Genomic DNA, 24,507 nt, shown 5'->3' on the forward strand with positions numbered 1-24,507 from the left:
TTGTTCCCAGTCTTAAGAGGGAGAGCATCCAGTCTCTCTCCATTATTTATTTATTTATTTATTTGTCTTTTTAGGTCCACACCTGCAGCATGTGGAGGTTCCCAGGCTAGGGGTCTAATCGGAGCTGAAGCTGCCAGCCTACACCACAGTCACAGCAACGCCAGATCTGAGCCGCATCTGCAACCTATTCCACGGCTTACGGCAATGCCGGATCCTTAACCCACTGAGCAAGGTCAGGGATCGAACTTACAATGCTACTGCCCATAACGCTGCAATACAGCTGTTTCCAGGGCCATGAGGACAGTGTAGCCCACATCTTTGCTGCTGTCCAAGCCTTACAGGATCCAGCTCCCACGGCTTCTGCAGCATCATTCCCTACCCCTCCAGTACTGTGCGACTCCCATCACAGCAGTCTCCTCACTGTTCTTGAATGCTCTGGGTGTGCCCTCGCTCAGAGCCTTTGCGCTGGCTGATCCCTCTGCCTGGAAGTCTCCTGCCCCAGTTATCTGCGTGGCTCACATCTTCACATGCTCGGGGTCATGGCTCACATGCCACTTTCTCAGGGACGCTCTCCCTCTCCATTCTTTTCAAAGTGACAACTCTCATACCATCATTTCTTCAGCACTCCGTGTACCCTCGACCCATTTTAATTCTTCTCCATAGCATTTAGAGCATCTCTTCTATACTCGATTTGTTTAACCTCTGCCCCTCCCAAAAGAATAGAAGCTCCAGAAGATCAGAGGGTAGTGACCCTTTTGTGACGGCATTCAGGGCTACTTTAGCAGGAACTCAACAAGTATTGGTTAAAAGAATGATTTTTCCTTCTTTCTACCTAATGTAGTACCATGTATATTGTAGGTATTTAGTACATATTTTATGAATTTGTTACACTGAACTCTTTTACTCTTAAAAAGGTGCCCATATGACTTGACTCTCCTCATGAAGGCAAATGAAAGCATAAGAAAGAACGCTGCCCCAGAATCAGGCAAAACCAAAGGAACTTTCTCCTCCAGGAAAATCCCAGGCTGCAAGGGCCTCGTCCATCTGCCTCTGCCTTGTCAGCACCACAAGCAACACCAATACCTGGGTGTTAACTGACCACAGTTGGGGTCAGAGTTCCCCTGGGGCGGACAAGGACAAGATTCTGGTCAGGGAAATCCCTGAACTGTGCAAAGTGGGACTAGTACAGAGCGGCATGAAGTCCTAGGAAAAGGCCAGCCGCCTTTCCCATCGTTGAATCTACCTACATTTCCAAGTGTGTCAAGCTGGGTGATGAGATGGCAGATTAAGGTGGTTCACTGATCAAAAGGTGGTTCAGGGATCAAAAATAGGAACAGCACCGCGTAGAGGGCAAGACAGACCTAGCCGAGCAGGTTGGCTCTACCTACAGCTTGCTGCAGGAAGGATGTGCACTCCCATGCTTCTGGGGAGGGTCCTGCGAGTCATGTGTGCTGGAGTTAAACACTCTAGTTCAAGGACATGATCCAGGACAGACATTTGAGGCCTCCATATTTTCCTGCCAGAGCAGCACTACGTTCCATCCCTTACTGGGAACCGATTAAGGCGCCCTCTTGTGGTGCTACATTGTAACGACCCTTTCTAATCTGTCCCAGGGTGTCATCTGACCAGGAGGGCCAGCAGCACCTGGGAACTAGTTAGAGCTGCAAATGCTTGGGTCTCACCCCAAGTCTACTGAACCATAAATGCAATAAGCAGAGCCAGACATCTGTGTTTTAACAAGGTCTCTAAAATTTGAGACCCACTGTCCGAAACGATATGTAGTGAGAAAGAATGCAGAAGGGATCCTTAGGGTGGGGGCCATCTCACTCGGGGTGGAGCTCTGATGAAGCGGTTTGAGCGCAGCTCTGAACAAAGTGAGGAGGGGGCCAAACAGACAAAGGGGCCCACAAGTAGGGGTTGAATCCAGCCACAGGGAGCACCTTGGGTATTCGTTCTGATGTGGGAGATGCTGGAATGGCCAGGAGGCCAGTATGGTGGGTGTTTGCACAGCTTCATCTGTGCTGCCTTTGATTTATGTGTATTTTAAAGACCTTACATGGTTACCATGTGTCTTTAGTTATACTGAAAATTCCTTCAATACAAGAACCAGATTTCATATATTTTTTAAACATCTCACAATGGCACCTTTAACAGTGCCAGGAGCTGAAGAGATTCTTAATAAGTGCATAAATACATGAATTGAGGAAAAAAATGAGAAATGGGAAAAATTTGTGTCGGGAAAAATGGAAGGATTTAACTTTATATTATTGAGAGACATTTAACTGGAGATGTCTGAAAGCCAATTAACACCTTAGAAAAATTCTGGAAGTGCAAAGTTGGTGGGAAGATCATTTTTAATGACATCACGCCAAACTTTCGAGAACTCAACCTCAGCAGGATGAAACTTGGAACTTTTCTTGATGGGATACAGTTCAATCATTTCAATGTGAACCAACTTTCATTTGCTGAATCTGAGGCTGGAGCTTGGGCGATGCCAGGCAGAAAAGTAGTCATGGAAGTTGAACCTGTCCCAGGGGTTTTAGAATTTTCCCCTTGGGCGATGCTAAGGAACCAAGTGGGACGAGGGAAGAGGCTAGAATAAAACCCAAATTAAAATAAACAGAACAGTTGATGAATCTAATTTTGCTGTCTTGAAGAAAGACTTCAAAGTTTGCGGCAACTGTCATGAGCCTGTCACCTAATGAGAAAGGAAGAAGAAGGGTCCTGAGTGCCTGTATTAAGTTGGCTGTCATGACAAAGCTCCACAGATTGCGGTGGCTTCACAATGGAAATGTATTCCCTCACCGTTCTGGGGGCGGGAGGCCTGAGACCAAGGTGTCAGCAGGTGGCCTCTTCTGAGGCCTTTCTCCTTCTGCAGATACCTGTCTTGCCCCCGCTGTCCTCACCCAGTCTTCCCTCTGAACCTGTCTGAGTCCAAACCTTCTCTTCTTATAAGGACACCAGTCCTACTGGATGAGGGCCTACCCTTAGGGCCTCATTCTAATTTCATTACCTCTTTCGAGGCCCTTTCTCCACATAGAGTCACATGCTGATGTACTGGGACTTAGCTCTTCACCATATGAACCTGGAGGTGGGGCACTGGGGGAAGATACAGTCTGGCCAATAGCAGCACCTAAGAGTGCCTCACACTGACAAAAAACTTAGAGAGCATCCCGGTGGTGTCTTGGGGGCTTACTGCTGTTGTGTCCCAAAGGAGCTCCTGGATGGAGACCGAGTGCCCCAGTGGTCCAGACAGGACCTCATCTGCAGACCCTGCGGTTGGCTTGGGAGCAGTCCCCTGTCACAGAGCTGACTTGAGAAATCGGCATGGGAACGCACCAATTCCTTTGCCTAGGGAGACAGGTGTCTACCCTCTAACAACGCAGATGTGTTCTTCCTTCTGCTCTTATGCTCTGCCTGAAATATAAGAAGGCGCCAAAACTCTCAGTTTCCAGATGGCAGTAGGCAGCTCTCTGGAGGCCACGTCTAGGATGAGGGCACCAAGGCTGGAATTTCACGTGGGTGTATGACATCAAGCTGGCTTGCCTCTTAGTATTATTTTTAGAAACTCACAGAATCATCTTTAAAAGCAGGTGCAAAAAATGTGTATGGATTCTTATAGGATTAGATGAACATAAAGGATTATATTTTAAAGTCAGCTCTGAAAGACCAAATTAGTTTGGCAAGAGACAGTTATGGGTGCAATGGATTCTGCATTTACAGAAAAAACAAAACAAAAAAAACCCCAAAAAACCCAGCAAGGTCAACAGATTTTAGAGTTTTCGTGGCAAAGGGAAATAACATACCATCTTCTATCATGTTCTACCCCCAGAGATTGGACATAGTTCCCTGTGCTATACAGTAGGACCCCATTGCTTATCCATTCCAATTGTAATAGTTTGTATGAGAAAACACACACACACTCACACACACGCACTCATGCATGCACACACATATGACTGGGTCACTATGCTGTATACCAGAAATTGACACAACACTGCAAATCAACTATATTCTAATTTACAAAAGGCGGGGGCAAAGTCCAATCCCAGGCACCCGCCATAACAGATAACAAAGACAAAAATATTTATTTTATCTTTATTTTTTTAGGGCCACACCCATGGCATATGGAGGAGGTTCCCAGGCTAGGGGTGTAATCGAAGCTACAGCTGCCAGCCTACGCCACGGCCACAGCAACACTAGATCCGAGCTGCATCTGTGACCTACACCACAGCTCACAGTAACGCTAGATCCTTAATCCAATGAGCAAGGCCAGGGATCGAACCCGCAACCTCATGGTTCCTAGTGGGATTTGTTTCTGCTGCACCACTACAGGAACTCCACACACACACACACACACACACACACAAATTAAAGCCAACGTTTGGGGCCTCGAAAAAGTAAAAAGAAAATAACAGCAACTGATAAACTAAATCTCTCCCCCCAGAAGTTGTTCAGGCCGCATTCCTTAATGCCTCATCTCATGTTCCAACCAAACCACAGAAAAGCATATCAGGGTACGTCATCTGAATCTGGATACTTCCAATCTCGTCCCCAGAGAGAGCTGGTATTATCAGGAATTTGAAATTTTGCAAGAGATCCTTCTCCAACTCTCATTTGCCTTTCAAACCTTCCACAATGACCTGCCTCCCAACGTTCCCCTCTCTTAGGCGTCCCCTTCCCTGAGGAGACCGCTAATAGCCAAGGGCCAGTCACCTGGGGGCCAGGTCAACTAAGACTACAGCAACTCTTCCCATGTATCAGGTTACATCCCTGGAAACCTGAAGAGTCCAACTTAAAGACATAACTTCTAACAAGATGGTTTTATACTAAGTCCTTGGATTTTGAAGTTTTCTGCAAAGAAACTTTCCATCAAACAACTGTTAAATATAACTGTCTATTACATAATATGATGTCAACAACTCTAAGATATGGGAGTTCTTGGACTATAAAGCTCTAAAATGAGCTGCTGTGAACCTCTTCTTAAATAATGAAATCCATTGAACTCATTACATTTCTCCTTTTATCTTTTTTTTTTGGTCTTGGCTGCAATTACAGTAATTATTCTTATCTTAATTTTCCTGGCACCCAGACACAACTAGTACTTACATTAATTCTTATTTTAATGGTTCTTCTACTTTTATTGTTTTAAGCCAAATCAAATCTATTTTGGATATAGTGAAGTATAAATAATGGATAAAACTTGCCTTACTTTCTTCTGTTGTCTTATGAAACTTGATGAAGAGTTCTTTTTTGAACAAGGGTATTTTTACATCAGAAAGCAAAAGCATAAACATTATCTAGGTATCTGGGTTTGGACGGGGTTTCACGGCTGTGGCAGAGAGAAATATTTCAGACTAGCTTACTGGCAGACTGATTTTCTGAAACAGCTTTGGAAACTTAAACCACCTTTCCAGTTATTGAACCCTATAGCTCCACCTGCAGTAGAGAAATGCTTACCATTAACTTTACCTAAAGGTGACCTGGGTTTAGTAACACCCCAGCTGTAAAGGAAGAAACAGAAATAGCACACCCCAAATTTTCCCCAAGCCTTTTCACTGGCATCCCTCCAACCAAGGACAGACCCTGGAAAACAATGGTGGCTTGGGGAGGGCTCCGACCCTCAGATTCCACCAGCGCTCCTAATCGCCTTCTCTGATGCCTTCCCCACCTGCATCCTGTCTGCAAAGCAAACCTCAAGAAGGCGGTAAAGGACATGGAACCCCTCAGGTACCGCATCAACTAAACCATTTCCTCAAAGTCTGAGAAACCCATTCTAAAGTTTCAACCCAGGAATGTTAATAGCAAGGGATTGCAAAAGACATCTGACTAACTTTATTTTTTAAACGAAGTACAAACAAATCCTGAGTCCACACAATCTTTTACAAGAACATTCTTTCTGATGGGTGATTGGAGAGCCAACTTGGATGAGCACTCCCTTCTTTTAGAAAACCTCACATACGAACATCCGCAACATTTGGAAACTTTAGGAAAATTTCGGATGGTTACTTGTATCACAGAAAGCAGTTCTGCGGTATCAGGGGATTTCTTGAAGTATTCCTTTCAGGGGCTACTTCCCAGTCCCAAATCCAAGACGGATTCACTTAAAAACAAACAAACTTAACTTTCAGGACATGTGTTACATCAAGTGCAAACAAACTGAGAAGCGATCTTTTCGATTCACCCGATAGAGCCAAATATTGGCACTGGAGGACTCCTGTTGTAGAGAGGATATTTCTTCATAACTTCTCTTTTTCTTTGTTTTCCAATGCCCCTTGGTCTGCTTCCTGTTTTTTTTTACTGTGTGTGAGCAGTCTGGCGTAGCTCATTTGCCAAATGAAATCTTATATGAAACTGCAATATTTACAGAAGAGAAAACTCCACAAAACTCCAGGGTTCTGAGGAACATAGCTGGAAAACCACACCTCCAGTTCATTCTCCGGTTCACTGCCACGTCTCTAAAAGTCATCAGTCTGTACCTACCACTACTTGTCATATTTTCTGAAATGCACCGAAGAGGCGGCACTACAGTTTCTACAAATACAGCAAATCAGACCCCTTCTATCAGTCAGGGTTCACTTGCAGAGAATTGAACCGCTTCTGGCTGCTTTAAGCAAAACACAGGAGTTCCCTGGTGGCACAGTGGGTTAAGGATCCAGCATTGTCACTGTGGTGGCTGGGTCACTGCTGTGGTAAGGGTTGGGTCCCTGGCCTGGGAACATCCACATGCCACGAATGTGGCCAAAAAAAAAAAAAAAAGATTTATTAAATGGCTTGTCGAAGCATTGGACTGAATATTTACTATAGAAGTGGGACACTACAGAGCTTGTTTGACAAGGGTGAAGCTTCTGGCCACCCTGGACCACTGTGACTCCACTTTGGATGTCAGGAAGCTGCTGGTCCTGTTGGAAAGCTAGACCACACCCGTGCCCTAAGTAGTGGGAAAATGGATGCCTTGCACCTGACTTTCAACCCTTTCAAGCAAATGATGTTGAAGAAAACCCAGAGCCTCCACAAATGCTTTGGCCCCTACTTGTGGAACCCAGTGCATCTGATATTCCAGAAGGAGCCTGCTTCCCAGCCTCTAATGTAAAAGGAGGCACATAAAAGGGAGACCCGAGTGGACCATGTTGGCCAGTCCTCATAGCTTCTGACCTCTGTCCGCTGAGTTCCCAAGCTACAGACAATTCTCTGGCCTTTCCTTCGATTGCACCTTAAAAAGGTGGGGAATGTGCTCCGAAGCTACTGACCTGCAATCAAACTCTCTTCCAGCAAATTTTAGTTTTTATAATATAACATTTCAATCAGTACTGGCACTTAGGAGAACAAATTCTGTAAGTGCATCACTTACTCTACAGAGCCATATACATCTTTCCATTTGTCTGAAGTTCACTTCTTTTTTTTTAACAATCCAAGGGATAGTTCTTCTTGCTCCAACAATCTAATCCGAAGCTCAAAGTCTCTGTCCATGAACTTTCTCGGTTTTCTGCTTCATTTGTCATTCTTTTTTGGCAGCCCGGGGGCACATGGAGTTCCCCAGCCAGGGATCAGATCCAAGCTGCAGTTGCAACCTCAGCCACAGCTGCCACAATTCCAGATCCTTAACCCAGCGTGAGTGATCGAACCTACGTCCCAGCGCTCCCAAGACACCACCAATCCCGAGGTGCCATGGTGGGAACTCCGGTTTTCTGCTTTCTAGATGTCCATTTCCTCCATCTTTCTCTCTAACCTCCTCCCCACTCCTCTGCACCGGAGGGTGATTCTGGCAACGGTGAACGTTCTGTACCTGCAATCCCCCCACTGGGAAATGGTCACCATTCCTTTTACCACCTTGAAGTAAAAGAGCCGCCGCAAAGATATGCAACATGTCACGAGGTGGGCAAGTTCTCTCTCAATTAGTCTAAAATCCTCCCGAATCTTTAAAAATCATGCTTGCTTGTTGAGTCTGAGTGTTTAAGAGGTAATTTGTTACAGAGATGGCAGCTCCTCTGGCAGCAGGGCTGGTAAAGGAGGTGTCCTTTCCAAAGTGAGCCATTCAGAATACGATCAACCAAGGCATCTGGCTGCAGCGAGAAGGCAGTTGCTGTTCTTGTTTTCACATGAGTTTTATTTTCAAATTCCTGAGGGCACACAAGGGTGGGAACATCTTGTGGCCACCCTTTCCCCCTGGGCCGACTGCGGAGCAGCCAGACACCAGCCCCTGCCCGTGGTCACATTCCAGACAGACGTTTATAAGACAGCAATGATTAAAAGGAAATGACTCCCTCATTAAGACCCAAGACCTAATATCAGCAGGACAATTTTTCATGGAAATTATTCCTAAAACCCAACTCTACTGCAAGGCGGTTGTTACTTTCTTTTGTCCACTTCCCTTCTCCTAAGTGACTGTTTTCACTGAAGAGAGAGAGAATTTATGAAATGGCATAAATTCCACTAAGAAGAGTTTCATTTGGCTCCGGATGGGTGGAGCGGGCAGGGAACCCACCATCTCCATACAAGTAAAGATTTAGAGGCGATAGATCTTTGGAACCTCGTCACGTTATAAATCAGGACCACTGAGCCAATTTCTTTCTTTACCTTCCTGCTTTGTAAATCTCCAACACTGGCAAGGTGGCAGCCTTCAACATCAGAAAAGATCGCTGGATTTTGCTGTCATTTGGCCCTGCCTGAAGTCCCAGGATAAGCCGCTCACATCTTGCACGCAGGACAGCGTGGAAGAGAGAATATTTTACAGATGCCAGCGATGTCTAACTTCTTTGTCCTAAACAGCAGCTTAGGACTATCCCTCTCTCTCTTGAATGCCTCCTAAAAGCCTCAGCGCATTCACCAAGCACAGCCTCCCAGCGCTCCTCCCATCCCCTAAATACGCCAAAGGAGGGATTATTCAAGCGGAAAAATGATTAAGCTCCCAGGTTTATCTCCAGGCACAGGCTGTCTGAAGTGAGAGCAAGGATGCATCTCCTCCAGGGAGCAGGAGTGGTTTGAGCCCTGGTCCAGATCCGCGCCTGGAAAGGGCTCCAGTGACACACTGCGCATGTGCAAAAGCAAAGCCAGGGAGCCGGGCCTTTCCGACTCCACCCCTTCTGGGCTGTGTAGCTGGAGGTCACCCCAGTGTTCCTGGGCTCCTGGGGTGACAAACAGGGCAGCTACTGGGGTAGCTGCTGGGCACCCCCTCAACTCAGTAATCAAGATAAATAATATTTTTATGAGATATTTAAAAAAAAATCAAAACTCATGCAATAATCCATGATGAACCAACTATGGCTTTTTGGGGGGTGGGAGAGGGGAGGAGGGGAGGGCTTGCAGCATGCAGAACTTCCCCAGCAAGAGATCAAACTCGTGCCATGGCAACGATGACACCATATCCTTAACCTGCTAAGTCACCAGGGAACTCCCCAACTATGACAATTTAAAATAAACACAAGAGCAACAGGACATAGGGGGAGGAATTCCTCTGGTGGCTCAGCGGTTAACAAACTGACTAGAATCCATGAGGATGCGGGTTGGATCCCCGGCCTCGCTCAGTGGATTAAGGATCAGCCTTGCGGTGAGCTGTGGCAAATGTAGGTCGCAGAAGTGGCACAGATCTGGCATGGCTGTGGTGTAGGCTGGCAGGTACAGCTCTGATTGGACTCCTAGCCTAGGAACCTCCATATGCCATGGGTGTGGCCCTAAAAAGAAAAATAATAATAATAATAACTTAAAAAACAAAACAAAACAAAACAGGACTTAGGGGGAGATCTTAACATTTTGTGGATTAAGGTAAAATGACATTGTATAGATCCCAAAAGAAACCCAGGGCTCCCAGATGGTGCCAAGAATGGATCTGCAGGAAGTCACAGCTCGGTTTCCATCTGCAGCCTGTGAGGCCACTCCTAGCAGGGCTTCACCACCGAGCTGCTGGGATACATCCGCTCTCCCCGTCCCGGGCTTTCTGGGGAGCCTGCTCTTCCCCAGGAGCCGGTGTTGTGGTTCAGTAAAGCCAGGCACACGGGGATTTTCCCCGAACACAAGGCTAGCCTGGCAGGGGGACTGTGTTTAGACGCTCCCTGACTCACAGTTTCCTGTTTACTTCCTATCAAGGCTTGTGATAGGAAGGCTTGGTGAATTACAGCACGAAGGCCAGGTGCGGCCGGGAGGACATTCCCAAACCAGCCACAGAGAGCGGTCAAGGGCAGCGCCAAGCTGCTGGCCCAGTGCCAGCCTCATTTTCTGGCACTAAGCTCCCCTCGCTGGGGCAAACTTTTCATTCCTCTCCTCTCCGTGTGTTCCTTTGTTTCTATGCAGGAGTTGTAGAAATCACTGGCCAAAAAGTTCCTCCTGGAGCTGGAAGAACAAACACATCCTATGCATTTTCTTCATTTGCTGTGACTCCCCAGAACTTCACAGCAAGGTGTGCTCAGAGTAAAACTAAGCGTTTTGCAGAAGCACAGCCACCCCATGAGAAAACACTAGCCACCCTCAGCAATTCCTAGGGCAAGGCTGCCATCAGCTCCTGCAGGCCCTGGGCCTGCAGGCTTCTTCCGGAAGCTTCGGTATCTACCTGCCTTGCCAAGGGCACTTGGCTATGGAGGGAAATTCCTGCCTGCAAGACAAAGGGTCCATTATTCAGCAGGCTCGCTGTTCCCCAGGTATGGGGGAAGGCGCTTAGGCATTTATTCTTATCTTCATTCTATTTTGCAAAGCACAGGCTATCTTTACACAGACCTGAACCTCATTCATTTCCTACCAAGCACAAAGGAGAAATTCCATTCCTTGGCTGCCTCCTGTGCTCTTGCCTCAAGCATGAGGAGGGTTAAAAGAACACAAAGCTCTGTAATCCAGATGGAAAGCCCCAGCTTGTGTCACCTGGACACTGCCCAGGCCCTGTGTGTTCCCAGGGTGCACCACGCCCCTGCAAATGCTGTGCCTTCATTTGTAAATGGGGTGAATAGGAACTGGAGGGACTTCCCACTTCTGCCTTTTAATCAACTGCGACCTCAAAAAACAAGAGCAGATTCTCTGAGGCTTTCTTCTCTCATTTGTCAAACAAGGACCCTGAGTTATTACTCTGAGATGAAGCATACACAATTTAATGTTAAAAATTAATCAACAATGCAAAAATAATAGGGGATTTTGTTTTGGTTGCTTTTTTGTGTTTTTGTTTTGTTTTGTTTTGTTTTTAGAGCAGCCAGGACAATGTCTGCTCTGATTATCATCTGCAACTGAGGAAACAAAATCAGGATACCTCTCGATTCTCTTTTCTTCTATAAGGAAGGCATTTGTTTGGTTTTAAGAGGCAGAATTCAGCTGTCTTCTGCAGGGACAGGACCCTGAAGCCTTTTGTAGGTTGATCCTGTTCCTGTCCCCTCCTTTCCCCCAGCCCACATGTCTGCAAACCTTGAGATCGCAGGTTAAGCATTTGAAACACAAACATGATTTGCGAAAAGGTCTAAATCTTCATGGCTGATACCGTTTGTTAAAGGGCCAGGAAAACCACCAAAGCAAGATAGAAAGTGAATATTCAATACGAAAAAGCAAATGATAAGTGGCGAGGGCAGAAAGCTAGAGTCCTGCTTTTCTTTGAAGCTTGTTGAAAGGCAAGGCTATGCCAAATTCTTGCCAAGCCATTCCACCCTCTTATGAGGTGGTGGGGAGAAGAGCCCCGTGAATCTGGCTTTCATTACCAGTCGTTACCCACATTGCATCTCTTCTTCCTGGCCATTCATGTCCTTCCCCGGACTGTCAGACAGTGAAGAGGGGCTCATGCCTCACCCGTCCACAACTGTGAAACTGGGGAGGAGGTTCCCTAAGAAACGAGGCCCCTTCTGCGATCTGTCCCTCGCTATGTGCTATTCCAGGGACACAAGCAAGCTCTGCTAGTCTCTTGTTTGAGGGGTGAACCCAGCTAGCTCTGAAGGTGCCCAGCCCCAGAGACAGCGTGGACTTGCCGTTGCCTTAGGAATTAGGTCGTCGAGGCTTGATGTTCCCTCAGTGCAGTTTCTGAGTACTTGTGTTTTCACAAATCAAGACCAAGTTAACATGTGGATGCATGGGGATGTGTTCAGAAGTATAAACATATTACACACATGCAGTCATCAAGAGGCATCAGAAACCGCCTTCTGAAGCTTACCCAGAGATCTTTCTTTCGTCTGGTTGGTTGACCTCACCACCGGAAGGCTTGCTCGAGTCCGGCTGCCTCTGGAGAAAGGACTTGGAGCGTCTCCCTCGGACATGGCTTCCAAAGAGTCACCGGAGGCCTCTGACAGATGCTCAACTGGGTCGCCCAAGTTGGGAGGTTGAGGACTGTGAGACAATTTGGGGCTTCTTGTCTGCAAAAGGTATTTGAGAGGAAGTGGGAAAACAGACTATTATTAATTATGCTGATAATATTTTCAGTGCCGTCGAGGTCTGCTAATCTGGAAAAATGACACGGCGACGAGAAGTCCCTCGGAAGGACGAGATACGGAAATAAAGACCCAGTGGGTCAAAGCATCCGTTGTGAAAGTTACTGAAAAAAAAAAATTTTTTTTCCCCCGAGTATTCCATTAAGATGTTTATCACTGGACATCTACCGTGCAAATGCCATTTCAAGCAAGCAGCTGAGGACAAGCCACGTTACAGGAAAGAATGATGACGCATCAGTTCCTTTTGCCAGACAAATTCTAGCGGTTGTTATTATCACCACAGATGAAATCGTGCACGTTTACATAACCGAACATGGATGGTGCACCCACACCACAGTGAACCGAACAGAACCAATTCTTCAACCTCTTCTATCAAGACCGTTTCCAAATCCCTTTTCTTGCTAAAAGTACTAGGAGACCCCTCTTGGCAGGAGCACTGCTGGTTTATCTAGACGCCTGCGCCTTGCTACACCTCTCAGGACGCTTCCATGGAGGAAACGAGGAATAAGGTCAGCACATACCCTCCTGCGCCCCTTCAATGAGGGTTGTGGCTTTAGAGAGGTGGCTGGCCTGGGCATTCCACAGGAAACTCTCAGCTCAGATTACATGCTGATATCATGGCCAGGAAGGACACCCATCAACAGTTAACTTGTCTCTTCAATTTGGGTTGCCCCAAAGTGGTTTATTTTTTTTATAAAGTCTGCTTCTCTTACAAAGATTGGGATCTGGCTTTGGCAGTCTTTAAGAGTATTATTAGACCCAAAGCAAAAAAAAAAAACCTTAAACCACTGGCCAGCTCACCAAGTTACATACATTCATAGGGTCTTCAGTGAAGTGGCTATCTGGTTATTATGCTCAGCAGAATATCAAGCTAAGATGCCCTCATCTTTAACTTAAAAAAAAAAACCAAAAAACAAAAAAACAAAACAAAAAAAACCCCAGGAAATTACATTCAGTTTAGCAAAATAACCAAGAAATAATATTACTTGAAGCAACATGGCTACAATTACAACCTCTGCTGTCTGGTCGTCTTTGCAGCCTACGGCAGACAGGACACATTTGATGAGCTGTCATTTTCCATTGCAAAAGGTAATAATCCTTGAAGAAAATCAAAATCAAATTTCTAGGTCTTGTTCAGGGTCATCGTGGTGGGTGTATGTATAAAAATAAAGATATAAGGGCTAAAAGTTTTTTTTTTTAAACTTCCTATATACAGCCACTCAGTTCCAAATATAAACTCCTGCTCTCGATTCATGTCATTCACTTTCTCACTGCAAACTATCACCGCATATTAGCAATCTCCTCACACCGTCCCCTCCCCTCAGACGCCAGCTTGTGGCTGAGACATCATTTAGGGCAGAGAAAAGACAATGAAAATTGCTGACACTAGTGTCAGATACCCTAGGGTTTGACATATCAGGAAAAAAAAAAAATTCAAAAGGCACTTGGAGTTGGTATTCAGCACAGGGCCAGGCTCCAGGGGCTAAAGTTCTGTACGTGGTTCTTGTGCATTTAAGGTATATTTTGGGGCCAAGGATAACATGTGTGTAACAGTTGGACAAGAATTGCTAAGAGGCGGGTCCCTGTGACAGGGTTTGGGGTTTGGGGTGGGGGTGGGGGTAACTGCTGGCATTAAAAGATGTGCCGGGAGAGGAGGAGAAGCAGGGCTGAGGAGGTGCTAAGGGCTGCCCTGTGCCAGTCACCACCCATGTTCTCAGGTCTGTGCCCACTTGGGGCACACAAGAGGAGCAAGTGAGATGACTGGTGGCCTCTACAGCAGCTATTCACCCTGGGGACACTCTGAAGTCCTTCCCTGTGCTCTCATGAGCTAACAGGTACACTGTCCAGAAGCAGTTGAAGTACCAAGTGGTCTTTCTCCAGGCAGGAGGATTCCTGCAATACTCTCCAGTAACAGTGAATACATGATTTTGTCATTTGACCCGACACTGAGCCATCTTTGAAAGGGTTTGAGTCAAACAATGCCTCTTTGAGAAACTCCTCCCTGCACACATGATGCCCAAGGTCCCACATCCGGGGAGAACATAATAGACTGTTGCATCCCTGGGACCGTTCTGCTTGGCAGATCCCGCTGTCCTAGAGTAATTCTTACTAGTAACCCCCTTTTCACTCTACAGGGGAGACTGGTTTGAGCCCTGAGGTGTATGGTCACCCACTCCCAGCTTGGTCTCAGCTGATTGGACCGATCAGTCGTCACCTGATCTTGGCTGGACCAATCACTTTCTCTTCCTGGAAAGGGCGGTCTGGGACAGGGGAGCTTTTAGTCCGTGTGCGTGGAGAACTAAAAATGTGAAGTCATTTGAACCTGTGGCTGATATGGATGGGGAATGGGAAAGGGAGAGAGGAAGAGAGAGAAGAGAGTACAGAGAAAGGATGAAGCAGGTGCGTGCAGGAAAAGAGAGAGGAGAGACCGCCGTGACTCCCATGGGAGAACCTGAGAGAAAGATCAGCTGTCTTGGCCCTTGGGCGTCCCAGTTTCTGAATACGTGCACTGTAAGGTCTGGCCCATCAATTCCTCCCCATTAATTCTGGTCCTGTTCTTAAACTGGTTGGAGATGACTCTGTGTCTTACAAGCAATCCATCACTGAGAGAGACCAGTTCTCTGCCATGAGGCTCACATGTTCATAAACGTGGCTAATAACCGTGCAGAAAGTGAAGCTTTCTTGGAGCAAGCGTTCTCATCATTCTGTGTTTCACAAATTAAACATTCTTTTAAAAATGATAGGGGAGGGTACAATATAGGATTACTAAGATTTTATTTTGCAAAGTAAGGGGCATCCAAAAATGCTGACTCTATTGAAATTTCCCCCTGATGTTGTCATTATTGCCAGGAGAAAGGAAAAATATTTTAATACCAAAAAAAAAAGAAAGAAAGAAAGTAAAGAAAAAAGGGGGGGGAGGACACCCAGGCAATTCCTATTTGGCTTAATTCTACAGTCTTTATGTTGGGAGTTTTGTTCTCATTTTGGCTCGGGAGAAGCCCTTTCTCAGTCATGCATCGTCTGCAGCATGGCCTTTGAGGCCCCTGCTCTAGATTCTGAGTGGGGATCTGCCCCTACTGGGAAGATTTGGGAAGCAGAGGATGGTGGAAATGTCCTCTGAGCACATGGGCAGGACTCAAGGGTCTGGAAGGCTGGATTTCCCCTTAGAGCTTCATGGACACCTATGCCACCAGCCTGCCTCCCTTTGTTTCCATCACAACCTTCTAGAGGTGTCCATAAATCATCAGGTGACCCCCAAACCTACAAACCCAAATGGGAGGTCCTTTGGGGTCAGGCAGGAAGGGGTGGTCTGATAACCAGGCCTGACCCCATTCATCCTTTCTAGTCTTTTCTTCCTTTCTTTTTTTTTTGGGGGGGGGGCGCACCTGCAGCATATGTAAATTCCCAGGCGAGGGGTCAAATTGGAGCTGCAGCTGAGGCCTACACCACAGCCATGGCAACACCAGATCCAAGCTGCTTCTGTGACCTACACGGCAGCTTTCGGCAATGCTGGATCCTTAACCCCCTGAGCGAGGCCAGGGATCGAACCCCAATCCTCATGGACACTAGTCAGGTTCTTAACCCTCTGAGCCACAATAGAAAGTCCAAAGATGATTTTCTGTCAGCATTCTAAGAGATGCTGGGCTAACAGGCTGCATGCAGATCCTCCTTCTGCTTCATGTGTAACATGCACAGACCGGTTCTCTAGGAAGACTGTCTTCCTAATGAAGGGATGGGAGAGAGAGAAAGGAATTCACAGTCAGTGCCTACTGCACCATGACTGATATGTGGTCATCTCATTTAACCCTCTCCCGATTTCATAATACTGACTATACCAAGAAGACAAATCCTAGAAGCAACTTGCCCGAAAATTCTAGCAAGTAAAGAGTTGGGACCAAGTCCGCAGGATTTCAGAACTGACGGTCGTAAATCATTTAACCAGGAGTCTGGAGATGCTGGCTGTAGACCAGTTTGTACCCACACTTGGCCACATACAATCTCACTAAGTCATTGTCTTCTCTTCTGTAAGACTAGAGGTTGAACTAGTTGGTAGTTAGTCCTTCCATTTCATCACTCTAAGATACATAGCACACAAAGAGAAACAATCATGTCACCCAGAAAACTTGAGTTTACTGAGGTTTCCTTCAAGTGATTCTCCCTTTTGCACTTGCTCTAGAAATATGCAGCTAGCTAGCACCAGATCTAGATTTCTGCATTGATATTCTCAAGTGCATGCAACACAGGTGCACAGCATGAATTTTTAAAAGACTGCCACGAATGCGTTTTATCATCATGAACATGTATTTTTTGCTGATTAAAACCAAAGAGAAAAGAAAGTTAGAGCTGGAGGCATTGATGATGCTGTGCCATACCTATTTTTCAGACCTTTTATTAAACTCAAATTTGCAATGCTGAGGTCCAGAAAATAAAACCTGCAAATGTAGCTTATGTAACATGCTAACTGTCGGCAGCATGTCTGCTTAGCCAGGGCTTGCGTTTTGCATCAGATCACATTCTGTTTTGAAAAGAAATCTCAGCATTGCCTAAGTGAAGTTTTACTTCATTTTAATGAATTCCCCATTTCCACAGAGAATTCAGAGATAGAATAAAGCTTCATACAAATGAATTGGGAATGAACTCATTATCCTAATACCCATTAATTGGCACAGTTAACTTAATCATGACATTGAGACACTTTCACCCCATTTCTTGTGCTTGTGAAGCTTTCAACTCAAAACTCCCAGTCGAAATTCTGACGTCAACTGAAGAGAACTTTCTAGATGTTATACACGCTTGTGAAAGATACAAGGAGCAAAATACATGAAGTTAATAAACACTGGATAATCCCCAGACTTTAGTTTTCTTTGCCATCCCTGCTGCACGCTCCTCTGCCCTCAGAAGAATGAACAAATTGTCGCTTATGGAAGGTTGAGGCTTCGAAATTTGTTCACAGAGTCCTTTGTGGAACCATACTGCGGTCACTTTGCTCCCTTCTCGGCTCCTTGTTCTTTCCAAAGTCTAAGGCCTCTGCTGGGTTTGGGTCTGAGATGCGAAATCCAAGAGCTCCCATAAGGCATACCCCGCCTTCCATCCTCATACAACCCCTCCAGGAGGCCCCATCGGCTGAGAACCCATCCCCTCAGGCCAGCCACCTGCCATTGCCAGGTGAATCCCAGGCCCTGATCTCCCCATGGCTCTTTGGCTACTTCTTGCAAGTTTGGTGGCTGATGGCCAGCATAACAAAACTTGAGCCAGCATTGCGCCAAGACCATTCTTATGCTGTTGGCCAATCTGGGGACATCCCAGGCTCTAGAAAGTGACAGGCTGATGAGAGAACTGGAACACAAGCATAAAAGAGGACTGTACTTAGTTTTGTAACAATCAGGAAAGCTTTGGGTGGTGCTAAGACTTCTACAGAGGAGAAGAAATCAGCTTTTTTTTTTTTTTTTTGCAGCTCATAGAAAACTTGGGTGCAAGCCCTGAAAGGTCCCACTGGTAATACAAACACACATGATGTGTTGAGTGTTTTGTGTGCATTGGTGTGCTTTGTGGAGGTTGTCCATGGACACGTGCCAGGTTCACTGGTCACCACGAACTTCTGGGTCTTAGAACGAGAAGGACACACCTGCACACCCACAACCTCATTCTAATGCCAACTTCCAACTGTGCGTATCTGAGATCCTCCTAAGGATAGACGGAGGTTTAGCTCTGAAAAATCACTATTTTCCTTCACCAGCTTGGACAAAGGGGGTACATTTTCTCTAGGATTTATTTTGATGAATTATCCTTGATAAACTCAGTTTATACCCTGTTTCTTCAAGGGTAATATTTCAACCCCTTCCCCTCTTTCCACCAAAAGGGTACCCAGACATTTTTCATGATTTTCACCTGTGAAAACAGAAAGATGTTTGGTCTGGAGTAAAAATCAGACGATTCAGCAGTTGAACAAAGTACAACCATGTCTTTTGTGTCCCCATTTTCCTTCCCGGGGCGTAGTGCTTAATTATCAGCTCAGAAAGAGGACAGGGTCGTGAGGGTGAGTAGTCACAGCCCTACCCCCTCACCTCCCTGTCCATAGCCGGCCACAGGCATCCATGTGGTGAGGCGGGCACCTCACTGAGCTGAGCAAGCTGAGCAGGACCCCTCTGCCAACGTGCTCTCGCCATGCAAAGCTCCCTCCTGCAGATAACGAGGAACCCATGACAAGGATACTTCTCTGTCGACCAGGATGCTTCCTCATTATTTAAAGAAGCACCACATGGCACAGACACTCTCTGTATTTGTGTGTCAGATGCATCTTCTGAGATGCTATCAATTGATCTGGTCTTCAGAGTTGTCAACAACGAACAAAAAATTATGGAACATCTACCCCTATCCCCAACTTCCTGGGGACACTGCCAAGCCTCTGTGTTCTAAGATCTTCCGAGGGGGAGGGCTGCGAATGGCATCTTAATGCTACAGAGGCCACCCTAAAGTCTCCCTCCTGAGACTGGGCTCTGAGTGTAAAGGTATTTGGAAGATGAGTCTGGGGTTGCCCAACCCTGCAATGGGAGAGGAGGAAGGCTGCTCCTCAGGCAGGAAGAGAAGGGTGAGGGACTTTCCAGGTCGGGAAGAGGATGCTAATGATGATGATGTTCCTCCAATCCTGCAGACCTGGACCCCATTTTCAAGGAGTGGCCCCCGGGGGGAGGAGGGAAGTGTGGTGTGCTCTGAATGGCTTCAGGTCTGTGCCTGGGCTTGGTCTGGCAGATAGTCCTGGAAGCCCACCTGCACCAATATTTAGGAAGTCATTTGCTGAGTCCCAGAAGACCCAGAGATCTTACCCGGTTCTAATGGACTAGACATGCTCCCTAGGATTTCTTCATGACCCCAAGTGATGAGAATAAAATTGCACAAAAATTGCTGGAGCCAAGCCAGATTAATGTGATTTATATAAAGTAAGAAAAGAGATACTTCCTATACAAGAGGGTCAAGGAGCAAATCTGTACATATTCCATCTTTTTTTTTTCCCCCCCATTTTTGGCCACCCCATGGCATATAGAGTTCCTGGACCAGGGATCAGATTGATCCAACCTTAGCTGCAGCTGTGGCAACGCCAGATCCTTAACCCACTGTGCCAGGTGGGGATTGAACCCACGTCCCAGTGCTCCCAAGGTGCCGTGGATTCCATTGCACCACAGTGGGAGCTCCACGCTACATCTTTAATAGATTAAGTCTAGAAACAACTTAGGAGGCTGGTTAACAAATTACAATGGAGCCATACTGTGGAATACTACACAGTCATAATCAAGGTATTTTAACAATTCCCCCCCCCCATAATTTAAGAAATGGAACAATACACCCAAATATTAGCATTGCTTTCTTTTGCACAGTAGTATTATGAGCATTGTACTTTCTTCTTCATTTCTCCACAATGAGGATAATACTAAAGCAGAGAATTACTAGGTAAGCATAATATTTTTAAAGAGTGGATCAGGGGAAGGGCAGACTTTCTCATAAAACATCTAGTTTCTAGAAAGATTCTTGTCCACAGGGACCTGAAGATACCCACGCCATTCCTGTCTTCTCCTATGTGTTTTGTACGATAAGATTCCAGGTGAAAGGATTCATCCTCATAGGTGGCCCCTGAAGTGACAACGTAAATTCATGGGGAAAACACTGGAACAGAGACACACTTCTGCATTCACGCCATGCAAAGTTTTGCAGGAATCCAGAACTGCATGGACTCCCACTTCCAAAAAAACAAAAAAAAAACCAAAAAAAAACCAAAACGAAAAAACAGGTAAGAAAGAAAGAGCCAAAAAAAGCCATGAATGAAATCTGGGGGCACGTGATCATGCACTTCACCTTTTAAGGAGATAGACTCTCCCATCCAGAGATCTGACATCACTGCAGGAACTTCATGGTAGGGCTCTTAAAATCTGACTCCAGGTCAATTTGGAAGGTCAGCAATTTGCTGCGATCTCTTGGATATTTTCTACTTCTCAACCCCTGTATAATGTGTAGATGATGTGATTCTTTTTATTTTTTTTCCTTGAAGGGGTTTGGCTGTGTATGGAGAAGCAGTCAAAGTGGACTGACCCACAGACAAGATGTAGCTTCTTCCAATTCCAGGAGTTTTTTGACGTCAGCCTGCCACCTGCCTGCCTGGTGTCCTTCCTACCTAGAACATGGCATGGACTCACTTCTGAAATAACACCTTGAATTGGCTGCTCTCTGACTTCCCTTCAAAACCAGAAAGAGAGAAATCCTATTTAAGGCCTGGCTCGCCATTCATCTCTATTCAGCATCCTTATCCTTCCATCAAGTTAGAAAGTTATACCATCAGCAAGTTCCAAATCTGGATCTCGTTAACTCAGCCCCTCACCCCTTGCAGACACCCGTTCCTGAGATTATTATTGAGTGTTGTGCTTTCCTCTTGAAGGAGTTGATGCAAAATAAAAAGCCGGATGAAAAATACTGTTTTCCTGTTGCCCCCAACTGTCATGTCAATGGATGTCCCTTTTCTGAAGGCATGAGCAAACAACATTTCTTTTAAAATTTAAAACCAGGAAAATAATTTTGCCTCATGAAGGAGTAATAAGTATTACTTTGTCCTTTAGTAAGTATTACTTTGGGGAGTTCCAGTTGAGGCTCAGTGGGTTAAGAACCCAACATAGGGTCCGTTAGGATGTGAGTTTGATCCCTGGCCTTGCTCAGTGGGTTAAGGATCCGGTGTTGCCACAAGTTGTGGTGTAGGTTGCAGATGTGGCTCAGCTTTGGTGTTGCTGTGGCTGTGGTGTAGGCCTGCAGCTACAGCTAGCTTCAATTCGACCCCTAGCCTGGGAACTTCTATGCTACGGGTATGGCCATTAAAAAAAAGTATTACTTTGTCGTGGACATGAAATATAGCATCGGAAAGGCTGAGGCTAAATCTAATGTTTGAGCCAGTCATAGTTGGTTATATCCATAAATTTGTCTTCTCCTATGAGGTTTTGCTTTTTGATTTTCAGTTTATCCACCTGAGAGTAGATGTCTCTTTATTGCAAGCTGCTTTAAACCACTCCATAGGTCTCCCTCCCTCTCCCTCCTCTCTTTTTTGGGGCTGCACCTGCAGCATACAAAAGTTCCTGGGCCAGGGATTGAACTCATGCCACAGCAGCAACCTGAGCTACAGCTGTGACAATGCCAGGTCCTTAACCTGCTGAGCCACCAGGGAACTCCTCGCTCTCTTTACTTTTGAAACAAGAGGGTGTGTATTATAAACAAACAGTTTCTGTGGCTTTGGCTCCCACAGTCCCCAGTGGCAGATACCTAGGCAAGGCAGCAGATGCCTTTGCAATTCAGAGAGCCTGGAATGCACTTAAAAGGTTTCAGGATAAAAGGTGTCTGCATGAGGGCTGCTGTTATTACAGTGATGAAAGGAAAGGGACCTGCTTGCAGGCTTTGAAATTTCAAGTAAAATAGAGCCAGCCGAATATATAGTGCTAAAGACGCACTTAGAAGGCCTCCTTACAAAAGCCATTATTAAGCTCATTCCTGCAGCTCAGACCTCAGTTTGGAGGGGATCTGGGAACCCAGGCCCAGGGGTGATGCCCCTGGAGCTGAACTACATTGTCGTGAAACCACAGAGGCCTTCCTTGATGGCAGAGCCCCCTTCCTCAGTCTGTCCTGGGAGATGCGACAATGTCATCGCTGTCCCCATAGTGAAGAAGGCCACAGGGAGCTGGATCAGAGGGGACACCCTGGTGCCTGAGTCCACCAAGCCTTCAATACGGGGGGCCTGACCCTCTCCAGACCCCTTGGGAGGAGAGGCTGCTGTTATTTCCAGACTTTCATTTCTAACCATGCACAGCCAGTCATCACCACCAATGGCTCTCCCAACTTCCCTGGAAGGATATTCAAATGAAAAAAAAACACCTTGTGAAAATTCTTTTTTTTCTTCTTCTTCTTTTTTTTTTTTTTTTCCCCTTTCTCTTTCTAAGGCCACACCTGCAGCACAAGGAGTTCTCAGGCTAGGGGCTGGATTGGAGCTGCAGCTACTGGGCTACACCACAGCCACAGCAATGCCAGATCTGAGCCGTGTCTGTGACCTACACCACAGCTCATGGCAACGCTGGATCCTTAATCCACTGAGGGAGGCCAGGGATCAAACCCACATCTTCATGGATGCTAGTCAGATTCTCAACCCACTGAGCCAAACGGGAACTCCCTCATTGCGAAAATTCTGATGAGCTTTTCAGACCAAGGGTTCTTTTTCCCTCTGGTTCTGCTACAGGAAAGAGGACCAGGGTTTGGGGAGATGGAAGGAAAACAAGATTTAGAATGAGGGGACTTTATGCTTTTTATGACCCTGTTCTTGCAGAATGTAGGCTCCCATCCTGCCAGGTGCGGGCAGTCGGCCCCAGAGGAAAGCTCTTTGAACCTTAATTCTCACTTTTACAAAAGAACCAGAGCATCTCTTTGATATGACTATGGTGAGAAGTAACTGGAAAAAATGCACAGGAATTTGTCAGCTATAAGTGATGGACAGCTCAATTCTCTCCAGGAGGGTTCTAGATAGCCTGGCTCCCGACTCTACTCAGGAAACCCCATGGTTTGTGGGGTTCTATGTGAGATGAAAGGGTACAAACAACCTCTTACTGCCACCACTTTGCCTGAAGTCAGTAAATATAATTACTTTCCACTTCAAAATAAAGATTCTGACATCCTCAGAGGCTCTGGAGTCACTTCTTGATCAAGGAGATGGAAGAACTTCTTTAATTTCCAACCCTGATCTTCACCCATGCCTTCTCCAAAAACGCAGCTGTCAGTGTAACTTGTGTTTTCTTTTAAGTGCTTAAAACAAAAACAAAAACAAAAACAAAAACAGTGGAGGAGTTTCCGGTGTGGTGCAGCGGAAAAGAATCCAACTAGGAACCATGAGGTTGTGGGTTCGATCCCTGGCCTCTCTCAGTGGGTTAAGGATCCGGCATTGCCGTGAGCTGTGGTGTAGGTCGCAGACACGGCTCGGATCTGACATTGCGGTGGCTGTGGTGTAGGCTGGCGGCTATAGCTCCACCTGGACCTCTAGCCTGGGAACCTCCATATGCCATGGGTATGGCCCTAAAGAGCAAAAAAAAAAAAAAAAAAAAAAAAAGTTGAAAAAAAAATCTCATATATCCCATTATTTGCTGATACATCAAAAAACAAAAGTCAGCCTCGAGAATTTATTTATTTCTGGCTTTAAGAAGAAAAAGGATAGTGAGGGAGACTCCAAACTGCAGAAAATCCCACATCACAACCTCAAACCTCGGTTCTGGAAGTGGAAGGAGCAGTTAATGGCAGCGTGTAAAGCTGTCAGGAAGAGCTCACAGTGGCTTCTTTTCCCTTTTCTCCCTTTCTATTCGGTGCACATTACATGTGCCAGGAAATCACAGGGATGTCTCTATTCTGCATGAATTACAGAAATGTGAGAACAATTAAGAACCTGGGGAAAAAAGTAATAGGAACTCCCCCTTCAGAACCGAGTGGGCTCACAATGCTCTGTAGCACATAGAACTTCGATGTGTATTTCTTTGGGCAGCAACTTTCTCTCTTTTGGCCACGCCTATGGCATGAGAAGTTCCTGGGCTAGGGATCGAACCCAGACCCTAGCAGTGACAATGCTGGGTCCTTAACCCACTGAGCCATCTGGGAACTCCCGGGCAGAAACATTTTAATTTGAGCTTGTGACCCTTAAAAAAAATCAAAGAGACTGATAATTAAGAAAAGGAAGGTGAACAGGTCACTGAGGATGACGAAATGGGCAGGAGGTCGTGTGTGCACAGCAGGTGGACCACCGGATGCTTCAGAGTAAAGACCAACTGGTTCTCAGCTGGGCAAGCTCGGGAGGTAACAGAGAAACAGGCCATGCATTGGGGGGGGACAAACGGGATGCACGTGGCCATGTGCCAAAGGGTCGGCTGGCACAGGAATCCAATACTAAGCCAGGGAACTCTTCCATTTTAACACTGTAAGCTGACCTATTATGAAACTTTTAGAGGACACTGAGGCTTAAGGGGAAATCAGCAATATGTTGAAACTGACTCTGCGCCCGGACTGCCTAGCATCCCAAATCTGTAACTTACTGGCTCTGTGGCCTTGGGCAAGTTACTTTACC

The 24,507-nt window shown here is 46.1% G+C and overlaps 1 protein-coding gene across 13 annotated transcripts in view; it reads right to left on the bottom strand.

The window, feature by feature from the left end:
* KIAA1217 (KIAA1217 ortholog) overlaps positions 1–24,507 on the bottom strand; it is a 460,197-nt gene that overhangs the window by 146,242 nt on the left and 289,448 nt on the right. For all 13 annotated transcript variants that reach the window (XM_047755381.1, XM_047755384.1, XM_047755385.1 and 10 more), the window contains one exon: positions 12,113–12,311. In XM_047755381.1, coding sequence (XP_047611337.1) covers positions 12,113–12,311 — 199 coding nt within the window. The remainder of the gene's footprint in view (positions 1–12,112; positions 12,312–24,507) is intronic.

This window comes from Phacochoerus africanus, chromosome 12 (genome assembly GCF_016906955.1).
Source record: "Phacochoerus africanus isolate WHEZ1 chromosome 12, ROS_Pafr_v1, whole genome shotgun sequence".
Classification (NCBI taxonomy): domain Eukaryota; kingdom Metazoa; phylum Chordata; class Mammalia; order Artiodactyla; family Suidae; genus Phacochoerus; species Phacochoerus africanus.